General features: G+C 46.8%; 1 protein-coding gene across 2 annotated transcripts in view; it reads left to right on the top strand.

Annotated features, from left to right (window-relative positions):
* nedd1 (NEDD1 gamma-tubulin ring complex targeting factor) overlaps nt 1-14,172 on the top strand; it is a 96,148-nt gene that overhangs the window by 2,085 nt on the left and 79,891 nt on the right. For both annotated transcript variants that reach the window (XM_033039380.1, XM_033039378.1), the window contains exon 2: nt 12,744-12,887. In XM_033039380.1, coding sequence (XP_032895271.1) covers nt 12,752-12,887 — 136 coding nt within the window. In that variant the 5' untranslated portion in view covers nt 12,744-12,751. The remainder of the gene's footprint in view (nt 1-12,743; nt 12,888-14,172) is intronic.

Raw genomic sequence — 14,172 nt, 5'->3', positions numbered from 1 at the left:
GTGGGCACGGAGAGCGGGCACACACGGGGAATGGGCACACACGGGGAGCGGGCACACACGGGGAGAGGGCACACACGGGGAGAGTGGGCACACACGGGGAGAGCGGGCACACACGGGGAGTGGGCACGGGGAGCGGGCACACACGGGGAATGGGCACACACGGGGAGCGGGCACACACGGGGAATTGGCACACACGGGGAGCGGGCACACACGGGGAATGGGCACACACGGGGCACACACGGGGAATGGACACACACGGGGAGAGTGGGCACACACGGGGAGAGCGGGCACACACGGGGAATGGGCACACACGGGGAGAGCGGGCACACACGGGGAGAGCGGGCACGGGGAGAGTGGGTACACACGGGGAGAGCGGGCGGGCACGGGGAGAGTGGGCACACACGGGGAGAGCGGGCACGGGGAGAGTGGGCACACACGGGGGGAGCGGGCACACACGGGGAGAGTGGGCACACACGGGGAGAGCGGGCACACACGTGGAGAGCGGGCACGGGGAGTGGGCACACGGGGAATGGGCACACACGGGGAGAGTGGGCACACACGGGGAGAGTGGGCACACACTGGGAGAGTGGGCGCTCATGGGGAGCGGGCACACGGGGAGAGTGGGCACACGGGGAATGGGCACACACGGGGAGAGTGGGCACACACGGGGAGAGTGGGCGCTCATGGGGAGCGGGCACACGGGGAGAGTGGGCACACACGGGGAGAGTGGGCGCTCACGGGGAGCGGGCACACGGGGAGAGTGGGCACACGGGGAGAGCGGGCACACACGAGGAGTGGGCACACGGGGAGCTTGTATTCACTTGTATGACAGTCATACAGAGTAGAAAGAGACCCTTTGGCCCAACTTGCCCACGCTGATATGTCCCATCTACACTAGTCCCATCCCATCTGCGTGCATATGGTCCATATCACTCTAAACTTGTCCTATCCATACACCTGTCAAGATGTTTCTTAGGCAGCCTGCATACGAAGGAAATGAGAATGCTGGTTTACACTGAAGAAAGATACAAAATGTTGGACTAACTCAGCGGGACAGGCAGCATCTGTGCACAGAAGGAATGGGTGATTTTTCTGGTTGAGGCCCTTCCCTTCCTCTGGCACTGTGTTCCATACAATCACCACCCTTTGTGTGAACATCCTCGACCCTTTGTGTGAAAGGAGACGTGCTCCCAACAGAATAATCCCATTCACCCTCCCTATTGCCCCATATACATCCACCCTGTTGTCTCTTGCATGTTCATCAATTCCACTTTGATTCCTTGGTAGACAAAAATGCTGGAGAAATTCAGCGGGTGAGGCAGCATCTATGGAGCGAAGGAATAGGTTACGTTTCTGGTTGAGACCCTTCTCCAGACTGATGGGGGGGCGGGAAGAAGAAAGGAAGAGGCGGAGACAGTGGGTTGAGGGAGAGCTGGGAAGGGGAGGGGAAAGGGGGAGAAAGCAAGGGCTACCTGAAATTGAAGAAGTCAATGGTCATACTGCTGGGGTGTAAACTACCCAAGCGAAATATGAGGTGCTGCTCCTCCAATTTACGGTGGGACTCACTCTGGCCATGGTGGAGGCCCAGGACAGAAAGGTTGCATTCGGAATGGGAGGGGGAGTTGAAGTGCTGGGCCACCGGGAGATCAGGTTGGTTGTGAACTGAGTGTAGGTGTTGGGCGAAGCGATCGCCAAGCCTGCGCTTGGTCTCACCGACGTACAGCAGGACACCTCGAGCAGCGGATGCAATAGATGAGGTTGGAGGAGGTGCAGGTGAACCTCTGCCGCACCTGCAAAGACTGCTTAGGTCCTTGGATGGACTCGAGGGAGGAGGTAAAGCGACAAATGTAGCATTTCCTGCGGTTGCAAGGGAAGGTACCGGGGAGGGGTGGTTTGGGTGGGAAGGGACGAATTGACCAGGGAGTTACGGAGGGAGCGGTCTTAGCTGAAAGGGGAGGAGATGGGAAGATGTGGCCTGTGGTGGTATCCTGTTGGAGGTGGCGAAAATGTCGGAGGATTATTGATTGTATGTGACGGCTAGTGGTGTGGAAGGTGAGGACAAGGGGGACTCTGCGCTTGTTAAGAGTGAGGGGATGGGGTGTGGGAGTGGAGCTACGGGGTACATAAGAGACTCACCCTGGGTGCAGATGTGGTGTAGACCGAGGAATTGAGAGTAGTGGATAGAATCCTTACAGGAAGCAGGGTGGGAAGAAGTGTAGTCCAGATATCCATGGGATTCAGTGGGTTTGTAGCAGAGATGACCCAGGATGAGGTGTTCCATACCAGGGCATCTGAGATGTCCTCATTCTTTAGGGGACGGGGGGTCCCCTCCTCGACTATAGAAGAAGCTCTCACCAGGGTATCAGAGCGACCCCCGTAGCCACATGGCCACATCTTCCCATCTCCCCTTTCGTCTTTCTGCAGAGACCGCTCCCTCCGTAACTCCCTTGTCAATTCATCCCTTCCCACCCAAACCACCCCCTCCCCTGGCACTTTCCCTTGCAACCACAGTAAATGCTGCATTTGTCGCTTTACCTCCCCCCTTGACTCTATCCAAGGACCAAGCAGTCTTTGCAGGTGCGGCAGAGGTACACCTGCACCTCCTCCAACCTCATCTATTGCATCTGCTGCTCTGTGTCAGCTGCTCTACATCAGTGAGACCAAGCGTAGGCTTGGCAATCGCTTCGCCCAACACCTCTACTCAGTTCGCTACAACCAACCTGATCTCCCGGTGGCTCAGGACTTCAACTCCCCCGCCCATTCCGACCCCGACCTTTCTGTCCTGGGCCTCCTCCATGGCCAGAGTGAGTCCCACCGTAAATTGGAGGAGCAGCACCTCATATTTCGCTTGGGTAGTTTACACCTCAGCGGTATGAACATTGACTTCTTCAATTTCAGGTAGTCCTTGCTTTCTCCCTCTTTCCCCTCCCCTTCCCAGCTCTCCCTCAGCCCACTGTCTCTGCCTCTTCCTTTCTTCTTCCCGCCCCCCCCTACCCCCACATCAGTCTGAAGAAGGGTCTCGACCTGAAACGTCACCTATTCCTTCACTCCATAGATGCTGTCTCACTCGCTGAGTTTCTCCAGCATTTTTGTCTACCTTCGATTTTTCCAGCATCTGCAGTTCCTTCTTAACCACTTTGATTCCTTTGTCATTCACTTTGTGAAGCAATAATTAACCTTTAACCATATTTGACAGAATTGTGGAATGATTACACTTCAATAACTAATTTTTGAATGAATGCTCTAACCAAACAAGATTAGCCATTTGTGGGAATATCGGAGTCAGCCGCTCTGTTGAGTTGGATTGTGAATTGAGGACACTGACGGAGAAAGGAAGGAATTTCTAAATCGTTTAATCAAGAATATTACATCCTAGATAAAAGCAAGTTCAGGAAGAAATGGATGTAACTGTTGCACTACTGGGTAGAGATACATTCTGTCAACAAGTTTAGTTTACAGACACAGCACGGCAACAGGCCCTTTGCACTGACCGTTCATCACCTGTTCTCCACAGTTCTATGTTATCCAACTTTCTCATCCACTCTTGCCATTAGGGACAATTTACAGAGGCCAGTTAACCTACACACCTGGTCATGCCAAGACAGGGAGAACGTGCAAACCCCACATGAACAGCTTGTGAGATCAGGATTGATCCTGGGTCTCTGGTGCTGAGGCAACAGTTGTGACACTATGCCCCCCCTGGTGTTAAGTAATCGCTATTTGTGAGGATAAGGAGAGAGACGGTCGAGTGGATCACTGCATCCAAAGCACTCAGAAGTAAGAAGACAAGCAATTGAAATGTTTCTGACACGGTAATTTTGAAATGTGCATCTCAAAATCCTTGTGCCTCGATAAGAGAGATCTCGCCAAGGGTAGAGAGTAAATCAGCCCACTGTCTCTGCCTCTTCCCGCAAAGTGACGGAGTAAATCCAGTTGTGGTCCATGTTGGAATAAACATTGTATATAGTAACATAGAAACATAGAAAATAGGTGCAGGTGGAGGCCATTTGGCCCTTCAAACCAGCATCGCCATTCATTGTGATCATGGCTGATCGTCCCCAATCAATAACCCGTGCCTGCCTTCTCCCCATATCCCTTGATTTCACTAGCCCCGAGAGCTCTATCCAACTCTCTTCCATCCATCCAGTGATTTGGCCTCCACTGCCCTCTGTGGCAGGGAATTCCACAAATTCACAGTTCTGGGCGAAAAAGTTTTTCCTCACCTCAGTACTAAATGGCCTTCCCTTTATTCTAAGACAGGAAGGGAATCCTGTTGAACTGAGGAATTAGGCTCACAGGATCTTAATGCCTGTTGTACAAGTCGTATGCCAAGGACATCGAAGCAAATCAGGATAGTTACTGGTTGGCCAAAAGACACGTTCCACCAGTCCTTTGCTTTCAGCCATGTTTTTCCCTCAGCCATGGTTGATCCACCTCTGCTCTCACCACCACCACCACCTCCTCCTATCCACCAGCTTACATATTCTGTGGGTCATCTTCTTCATGTATTTCCATCACTTCATCTGACCAGGTTAGTTTATTATGATATGCACCAGGGTACAATGACATTTGTTATTCACTTGAAGCTCATAGAGTAAACGGTAATGATAAATACCACAATAAATACCATAAATGCAAAGCAATGGTGTGATTCTGGTCAGTCTGAAGTAAAGCAAAACAGATCAAAGTACAATAACATACTTCTTCCCCTCTGTTTTGAACATTTTGCTTTATTCCAACACTGAGTCACAAATGCGACCCCTGACCTCCCTGTTGCCTATTGCTTAAATTCTCTTTTCACATGATCTGTCTTTGGTCTCAGATATGAGGATTTGCTAAATCAAGATAGTAATTCCTCCTTTCCCCTAAAAAAATTTCCCAGGTGTATAAGCACAGTTGTATATTGCAGATGTGGTTTCACTGTGGTTATGTTACTTGAAAAGCAATCCCGTGATTTTGAATCAGTCCCAACGCACAACATTATCTGTTCATACTGCTTGACCTGCTACATTTCTTTAGCACTTTTTTTTTTTTTTTTAAGTAATCCAGTAAATAGGATACAGTTGGAGAGATATTTACAGCTTAACATCTGTAGTTGGAAAGTTACTAGAAAGTATTCTGAGGGATAGGTTATACAGGCATTTAAATGGAAAAGGGCTGATTAGGGATAGTCAGCATGGTTTTGTGTGGGAGATCGTGTCTTACAAATCTGAGGGCTGAGCTAGGTGTCGTATATATGGACTTCAGCAAAGCATTCTGGAACAGTCAACATAGATTTGTGCCTGGAAGGTCATGTTTGACTAATCTTCTTGAATTTTGTGAAGAGGTTACTAGGGAAATTGACGAGGGTAAAGCAGTGGATGTTGTCTATATGGACTTTAGTAAGGCCTTTGACAAGGTTCCTCATGGAAGGTTGGTTAAGAAGGTTCAACTGTTGGGTATAAATGCAGGAGTAGCAAGATGGATTCAACAGTGGCTGAATGGGAGAAGCCAGAGGGTAATGGTGGATGGCTGTTTGTCGGGTTGGAGGCAGGTGACTAGTGGGGTGTCTCAGGGATCTGTGTTGGGTCCTTTGTTGTTTGTCATGTACATCAATGATCTGGATGAAGGTGTGGTAAATTGTTAGTAAGTATGCAGATGATACCAAGATAGTTGTGGATAATGAAGAGGATTTCCAAAGTCTACAGAGTGATTTAGGCCATTTGGAAGAATGGGCTGAAAGATGGCAGATGGAGTTTAATACTGATAAATGTGAGGTGCTACACCTTGGCAGGACAAATCAAAATAGGACGTACATGGTAAATGGTAGGGAATTGAAGAATACAGTTGAACAGAGGGATCTGGGAATAACCGTGCATAGTTCCTTGAAGGTGGAATCTCATATAGATAGGGTGGTAAAGAAAGCTTTTGGTATGCTAGCCTTTATAAATCAGAGCATTGAGTATAGAAGCTGGGATGTAATGTTAAAATTGTACAAGGCATTGGTGAGACCAAATCTGGAGTATGGTGTACAATTTTGGTCGCCCAATTATAGGAAGGATGTCAACAAAATAGAGAGAGTACAGAGGAGATTTACTAGAATGTTGCCTGGGTTTCAACAAGTAAGTTACAGAGAAAGGTTAAATAAGTTAGGTCTTTATTCTCTGGAGCGCAGAAGGTTAAGGGGGGACTTGATAGAGGTCTTTAAAATGATGAGAGGGATAGACAGAGTTGATGTGGACAAGCTTTTCCCTTTGAGAATAGGGAAGATTCAAACAAGAGGACATGACTTCAGAATTAAGGGACAGAAGTTTAGGGGTAACATGAGGGGGAACTTCTTTACTCAGAGAGTGGTAGCGGTGTGGAATGAGCTTCCAGTGGAAGTGGTGGAGGCAGGTCCGTTGGTATCATTTAAAAATAAATTGGATAGGCATATGGATGAGAAGGGAATGGAGGGTTATGGTATGAGTGCAGGCAGGTGGGACTAAGGGAGAAAAGTTGTTCGGCACGGACTTGTAGGGCCGAGATGGCCTGTTTCCGTGCTCTAATTGTTATATGGTTATTCGACAAGCTCCACATGGTAGACTGCTCTGGAAAGGTTAGATCACATGGGATCCAAGGAGAGACGGCTGAATGGATAGAAAATTGGATTCATGGAAGGAAGCAGAGGGTGAAGGTGGAAGGTTGTTTCTCGGACTAGAAGTCTGTGACTAGTGTGCCTCAGGGTTCGGAACTGGGCTGATTATTGTATGTCAAATATTTGGATGAGAACATACATGGAAAGATTAGCAATTTTGCAGATGATACAAAAGTGGGTGGTTTTGCAGATAGTTAAGATGATTATGAAAATTAGCAGCAGGATCTCGATTAATTGGCCTGAGGTGGGCTGAGAAATGATTGATGGAATTTAATAGTGACAAATGTGAGGTGCATTTTGGGAAGTCTAACATGGGCAGGACCTAAACAGTGAATGGCAGGGCTCTGGGAAGTGTTGTAGAGCAGAGGGATCTAGGAGTGCAGCTGCAAGATTCCTTGAAGGTCGAGTTGCAGGTAGATAGGGTGGTCACAAAGGCTTTTGGCACATTGGCATTCATCAGCCAGAGTATTGAGTATAGAAGTTGGGAGGTCATGTTGCAGTTGTATAAGATGTTGGTGAGGCCACATTTTGAGTATTGTGTTCAGTTCTGGGAAAGCTGTTATGGGAAAGTTGTTGTCAGGCTGAAAAGGGTACAGAGAAGATTTACTAGGATGTTGCCAGGACTCGAGGGTCTGAGCTATAGAGAGAGATTGAGTAGGCTTGGACTCTATTCGCTGAAGTTCAGGAGGATGAGGGGTGATCTTATAGAGGTGTATAAAATCGTGAGAGGAATAGTTCGGGTAGATGCACAGAGTTGGGGAATTGAGGACCAGAGGACATAGGTTTAAGGTGAAGGGTAAAAGATTTAATAGCAATCTGAGGGGTAATGTTTTCACCAGGGCTGTGGAGTCGATACCCAAAACACCCGACTCCGACTCGTTGATGTCTTGTGTATTCGACTCCGATCCTGACCCCTAGGTGTAATAATTCTAAATCTGCTATGATGACATTACACAAGATGGCATTTCATAACAACCACATGAATCATCAGGCTACCTTTTAAACCCATTTCCTTAAAGAGGCAGCGTGAGGTATAAATGGAGTCGATGGAAGGGATGTTGGTTTGTGTGATGTTTGCTGCAATTTATTAATGCTTGCTGAACCCATTTATTTTTCTGGGGAGAGTTTAGTTTATTGTCATGTGGACTGAAGCATATCATCAGCATGGCCTGATTCTGTTCAGTTTTGCTTTATTACCATATATTCATCTTGAGAAAATACACGGCATGATTAGCAAGTTTGCAGATGGTACTAAAGTAAAATTGGTTTGTACAGTGTCAGGGTTTATGGGGAGAAGGCAGGAGAATAGGGTTAGGAGGGAGAGATAGATCAGTCATGATTGAATGGTGGTGTAGACTTGATGGGCCGAATGGCTTAAGTCTGCTCCTACTTGTGGGAGAGTCTAGGACTAGAGGTCATAGCCTCAGAATTAAGGGATGTTCCTTAGGAATGAGATGAGATGGAATTTCTTTAGTCAGAGGGTGGTGAATCAGTGGAATTCTTTCCCACAGACGGCGGTGGAGGCCATAAGGCAGAGATTTACATAGTCTCTGAAATGTATGTTGTCGGAGTCGGTACTTTTTTACTGATTCCGACTCGGGCAGCACCAAAATTGCTACGACTCCACGGGTCTGACTCCACAACCCTGGTTTTCACACAAATGGTGGTGGGTGTATGGAACGAGCTGCCAGAGAAGGTAGTTGAGGCAGGTGCTATCGTAACGTTTAAGAAACAGGCAGGTACATGGATAGGACAGTTTGAGGGATATGGGCAAAATCACACAGGTGGGACTAGGGTAGTTTTGACATGTTGGTCAGTGTAGGCACGTTGTGCCAAAGGGCCTGTTTCCACGCTATCTCACTCTATGATTCGATCAAACTAGTGTAATTAAACTGGGTTAAGTACAGGTTCTCCGCAACCAACAAGGACAAAGCTTAGATATGAAGGAGCCTTTGGAAGACTGGCGGGTTGGATGAGAATGGATTTGCTGGCTGATGCAGGGCTACATTGATCTTCTGTCAGGCGGGACCACAATGACGCCCACCTGAGCCACAACAACCGGGATGTGGGTGGAGCTGAGCAGAGCTGGGAGCACTGAGCAGACTCACTCACTCAGTGAGGCCGGCTGGCTGTGATCTTCCTGCGCATGTTCTCCCATTACGAATGTCTCTGATCTCTCTCTCACTGTTTTAATTAATTTCCTACTTACAAACAAGTTTGGGTTATGAACAGTTTTTGGTATTGGAGAGGTGGAGTAATCTGGGGACTTTCTTTAAAGTCTGATATAAGAAATGTTACGGTCAGTATCAGTGCTGTTGCATCGAGTTCACTAAGTACAGGTGGTGCAGTGGTAGAGTTGCTGCCTCACAGCTCCAGGGACCCGGGTTCGAACCTGACTGCGGGTGTTGTCTGTACGGAGTTCTCCCCGTGAACTGCGTGGTTTTCTTCCGGGTGCTCCGGTTCCCTCCCACACTTCAAAGACATGCGGGGTTGTCGTTTAATTGGCTTTGTTATAATTGGCCCTAGTGTGTAGGATAGTGTTAGTTTAAGGGGTGATCACTGGTCAGCGCTGACTCGGTGGACCGAAGGGCCTGTTTCCGTGCTGTTTCTCTAAACTAAACTAAACAAAAAAAAAATCTACTGGTTACACAAAATCAAGAGAGTAATTGCTTGTCATGGAATCATAATCATAATCTTACTTTATTAGCCAAGTATGTTTTGCAACATACGGGGAATTTGATGAGAATTTGATGAAGAGAAAAAGATTAGTTAAAACAAATGTAGGTCCCTTGCAGTCAGAAACAGGTGAATTGATCATAAGAAACAAGGACATGGCAGACCAATTGAATAACTACTTTGATTCTGTCTTCACTAAGGAAGACATAAATAATCTGCCGGAATAGCAGGGGACCGGGGGTCAAATGAGATGGAGGAACTGAGTGAAATCCAGGTTAGCCGGGAAGTGGTGTTAGGTAAATTGAATGGATTAAAGGCCGATAAATCCCCAGGGCCAGATAGGCTGCATCCCAGAGTACTTAAGGAAGTGGCCCCAGAAATAGTGGATGCATTAGTGATAATTTTTCAAAACTCCTTAGATTCTGGAGTAGTTCCTGAGGTTTAGAGGGTAGCTAATGTAACCCCACTTTTTAAAAAGGGAGGGAGAGAGAAAACGGGGAATTACAGACCAGTTAGTCTAACGTCGGTAGTGGGGAAACTGCTAGAATCAGTTATTAAAGATGGGATAGCAGCACATTTGGAAAGTGGTGAAATCATTGGACAAAGTCAGCATGGATTTATGAAAGGTAAATCATGTCTGACGAATCTTATAGAATTTTTCGAGGATGTAACTAGTAGAGTGGATAAGGGAGAACCAGTGGATGTGTTATATCTGGACTTTCAGAAGGCTTTCGACAAGTAAGAGATTAGTATACAAACTTAAAGCACACGGTATTGGGGGTTCAGTATTGATGTGGATAGAGAACTGGCTGGCAGACAGGAAGCAAAGAGTAGGAGTAAACGGGTCCTTTTCAGAATGGCAGGCAGTGACTAGTGGGGTACCGCAAGGCTCAGTGCTGGGACCCCAGCTATTTACGATATATATTAATGATTTGGACGAGGGAATTGAATGCAACATCTCCAAGTTTGCGGATGACACAAAGCTGGGGGGCAGTGTTAGCTGTGTGGAGGATGCTAGGAGGCTGCAAGGTGACTTGGATAGGCTGGGTGAGTGGGCAAATGCATGGCAGATGCAGTATAATGTGGATAAATGTGAGGTTATCCACTGGTGGCAAAAACAGGAAAGTAGACTATTATCTGAATGGTGGCCGATTAGGGAAGGGGGAGATGCAACGAGACCTGGGTGTCATGGTACACCAGTCATTAAAAGTATGCATGCAGGTGCAGCAGGCAGTGAAGAAGGCGAATGGTATGTTAGCATTCATAGCAAAAGGATTTGAGTATAGGAGCAAGGAGGTTCTACTGCAGTTGTACAGGGTCTTGGTGAGACCACACCTGGAGTATTGCGTACAGTTTTGGTCTCCTAATCTGAGGAAAGACATTCTTGCCATAGAGGGAGTACAGAGAAGGTTCACCAGACTGATTCCTGGGATGTCAGGACTTTCATATGAAGAAAGACTGGATAGACTCGGTTTGTACTCGCTAGAATTTAGAAGATTGAGGGGGGATCTTATAGAAACTTACAAAATTCTTAAGGGGTTGGACAGGCTAGATGCAGGAAGATTGTTTACGATGTTGGGGAAGTCCAGAACAAGGGGTCACAGTTTAAGGATAAGGGGGAAATCTTTTAGGACCGAGATGAGGAAAACATTTTTCACACAGAGAGTGGTGAATCTCTGGAATTCTCTGCCACAGAAGGTAGTTGAGGCCAGTTTGTTAGCTATATTTAAGAGGGAGTTAGATGTGGCCCTTGTGGCTAAAGGGATCAGGGGATATGGAGAGAAGGCAGGTACAGGATACTGAGTTGGATGATCAGCCATGATCATATTGAATGGCGGTGCAGGCTCGAAGGGCCGAATGGCCTACTGCACCTATTTTCTATGTTTCTATGAGCCATACACTCATACCAATAAAGAGCAACAAAACGCACTAAATACATTTTAACATAAACATCCACCACAGTGACTCCTCCACATTCTTCACTGTGATGGAAGGCAAAACAAAAAGTTCAATCTCTTCTCTCGTTTGTTCTCCTGTAGTCGGGGGCCTCGAGCCTTCCGTACACGGGACGATCTTGGCTCCCGTAGCTGGCGGTCGGGCCCTCCGCATCGGGGGAATCTCAACTCCCTCGCGCGGGCGATTGGACCCCAGGTCAGGGCTGGTTGAACCTCTTGCGACTTTGGAGCTTCCCAACACCGGTCTCCACCCGAGACTGCGAGCTCTTCGATGTTGAAATCCGCAGGTCGCGGTTGCAACGTCGATCCCAGGCAAGGGATCGCAAGCTCCGATGGTAACTCTGCGGCCCCGTGGTGGGACTCAAAGTCAGTCTCGAACAAGGCCGCCAGCTCCATGATGTTAGGCCGCAAAGCTACCAGAGATACGTTCCAGAAAAAAAATCGCAAAATCATACATTGCTTCTTAGCTGCTGTTGTAGCATTAGAATTTGTGCCTATTTCAGTTACTGTAAGTTATGCTTAATGGTGGAGTTGGGTGGAGTGAAGGAAATGCTGATGAATGTCAAGGGTAGATGTTTAACTTCTCTGAGACACGGTCATTGCCTGGGTTGCACAAACGTTGACTTATCATTGACTGCAACGTAGGCATGGAATGTAAGAATAGGATTGATCCATGTGCAGTCACCAGCAGGCTTTCTGTCTTTCGATGTTGTGGTGTTAGGAAGGTCATTGATAAAACAGCTGAAGGTGGCAGGTCATAAAGCAATCTCATGAGGAAGTCCTGCACTGATATTCTAGGGCTCTGGTGATTGTCCGTCGATGACACATTTCGTCCTTTGTGCAAGTATGGTTTTATTTAGTGGAAGGTTCATTGAACAGTTCCGTAAAAGTAGGTTCAGTCTGAAGAATCGTCTCAACCATTCCTTCTCCCCAGAGATGCTGCCTGTCCCGCTGAGTTACTCCAGCATTTTGTGTCTATTTTCAGTTTAAATCTGCATCTGCAGTTCCTTCCCACTTGTCTTGTACCACAGTATTTCAAGATGGATTGATTGATTATTATCACATGTACCATGTCACTGTAAAATTATTTGTTCTGCATAACATACACAAAGAATGGGCAAGTATCGGCAGAATCGACATAGTTACACCGGGTCCCCTTTGGTTTTTGACGACACTCCACGCCGGCTTCCTCTTTGTTCAGAGGCGTGTCCTTGGCCCCCGCCACCGCCGCCGGCTCCTCTCCTGGACGGCTCCGCCACACTCACTGGGAGCTTCACGATGGCCTTCCTTGATCATGACCACCTTGTGCTGGATGATTGGGAAAAGGCATTAATTACTTCTCTTTGTCATTCGATGAGTGAATTTTTTTTAAACTACTGAGCTGCATCCATTTTTTCTCTTCATTTTCTATTTATCCAATTTTTGATATCAATTCACTTTTCGTGAAGCTAATGTTTTGCTAATGAAAACCTTTTATTTTGGCTCCTACTTTCCAGGACATACCATGCAGGAAAGCATCAAATTAGCCTCGTGTGGGGATGATATTAAAATCTGGGATTCGGTTTCCATGACTATAGTGGAACAATTTAATCCTCATAAGAAGCCCTGTGAAATAACTTCTGTTTGCTGGACTGCCGATAATATCCTTTTGGGCATGTAGCTGCCAGTAACGACTGCAAGCGTGTGATTCAAGTTCAGTGGTGTTTTTATTGTCACGTGTACGAAGTGCTAACACAGTGAAACTCTTGTACGTACAAACAGTCCAGTAGAGAATTCAATGGATTCAACAGTGGCTGAATGGGAGATGCCAGAGAGTAATGGTGGATGGCTGTTTGTCAGGTTGGACTAGTGGGGTGCCTCAGGGATCTGTGATGGGTCCACTGTTGTTTGTCATATACATCAATGATCTGGATGATGGTGTGGTAAATTGGATTAATAAGTATGCAGATGATACTAAGATAGGTGCTGTTGTGGATAATGAAGTAGATTTTCAAAGTACAGAGAGATTTAGGCCATTTGGAAGAGTGGGCTGAAAGATGGCAGATGGAGTTTAATACTGATAAGTGTGAGGTGCTACATCTTGGCAGCACAAATCAAAATAGGAAGCACATGGTAAATGGTAGCGAATTGAATGCAGTTGAACAGAGGGATCTAGGAATAACTGTGCCTAGTTCCCTAAAGGTGGAATCTCATGTAGATAGGGTGGTAAAGAAAGCTTTTGGTGTGCTGGACTTTATAAATCAGAGCATTGAGTATAGAAGTTGGGATGTAATGTTAAAATTGTACAAGGCATTGGTGAGGCCAATTCTGGAGTATGGTGTACAGTTTTGGTCACCAAATTATAGGAAAGATGTCAACAAAATAGAGAGTACAGGGGAGATTTACTAGAATGTTGCCTGGGTTTCAGCAACTAAGTTACAGAGAAAGGTTGAACAAATTAGGTCTTTATTCTTTGGAGCGCAGAAGGTTAAGGTGGGACTTGATAGAGGTCTTTAAAATGATGAGAGGGATAAACAGAGTTGGCGTGGATAAGCTTTTTCCATTGAAAGTAGTGAAGATTCAAACAAGAGGACATGATTTGAGAATTAAGGGACTGAAAGTTTAGGGGTAACATGAGGGGGAACTTCTTTACTCAGAGAGTGGTAGCTGTGTGGAATGAGTTCCCAGTGGAAGTGGTGGAGGAAGGTTTGATTTTATCATTTAAAAATAAATTGGATAGGAAAGGAATGGAGGGTTATGGTCTGCGTGCAGGTAGATGGGACTAGGTGAGAATAAGTGTTCAGCACGGACTAGAAGGGCCGAGTTGGCCTGTTTCCATGCTGTAATTGTTATATGGTTATATAATTGCCATTCCCCCGATCCCTGATTCCCGGTAAGAAATAGTTTACTGAGCTCACCCGCTAGAGGCAACTTACCATGTTTTGG

The sequence above is a fragment of the Amblyraja radiata genome, chromosome 21 (assembly GCF_010909765.2).
Source record: "Amblyraja radiata isolate CabotCenter1 chromosome 21, sAmbRad1.1.pri, whole genome shotgun sequence".
Lineage (NCBI taxonomy): Eukaryota > Metazoa > Chordata > Chondrichthyes > Rajiformes > Rajidae > Amblyraja > Amblyraja radiata.
This window is presented reverse-complemented; position numbering and strand designations above follow the sequence as displayed.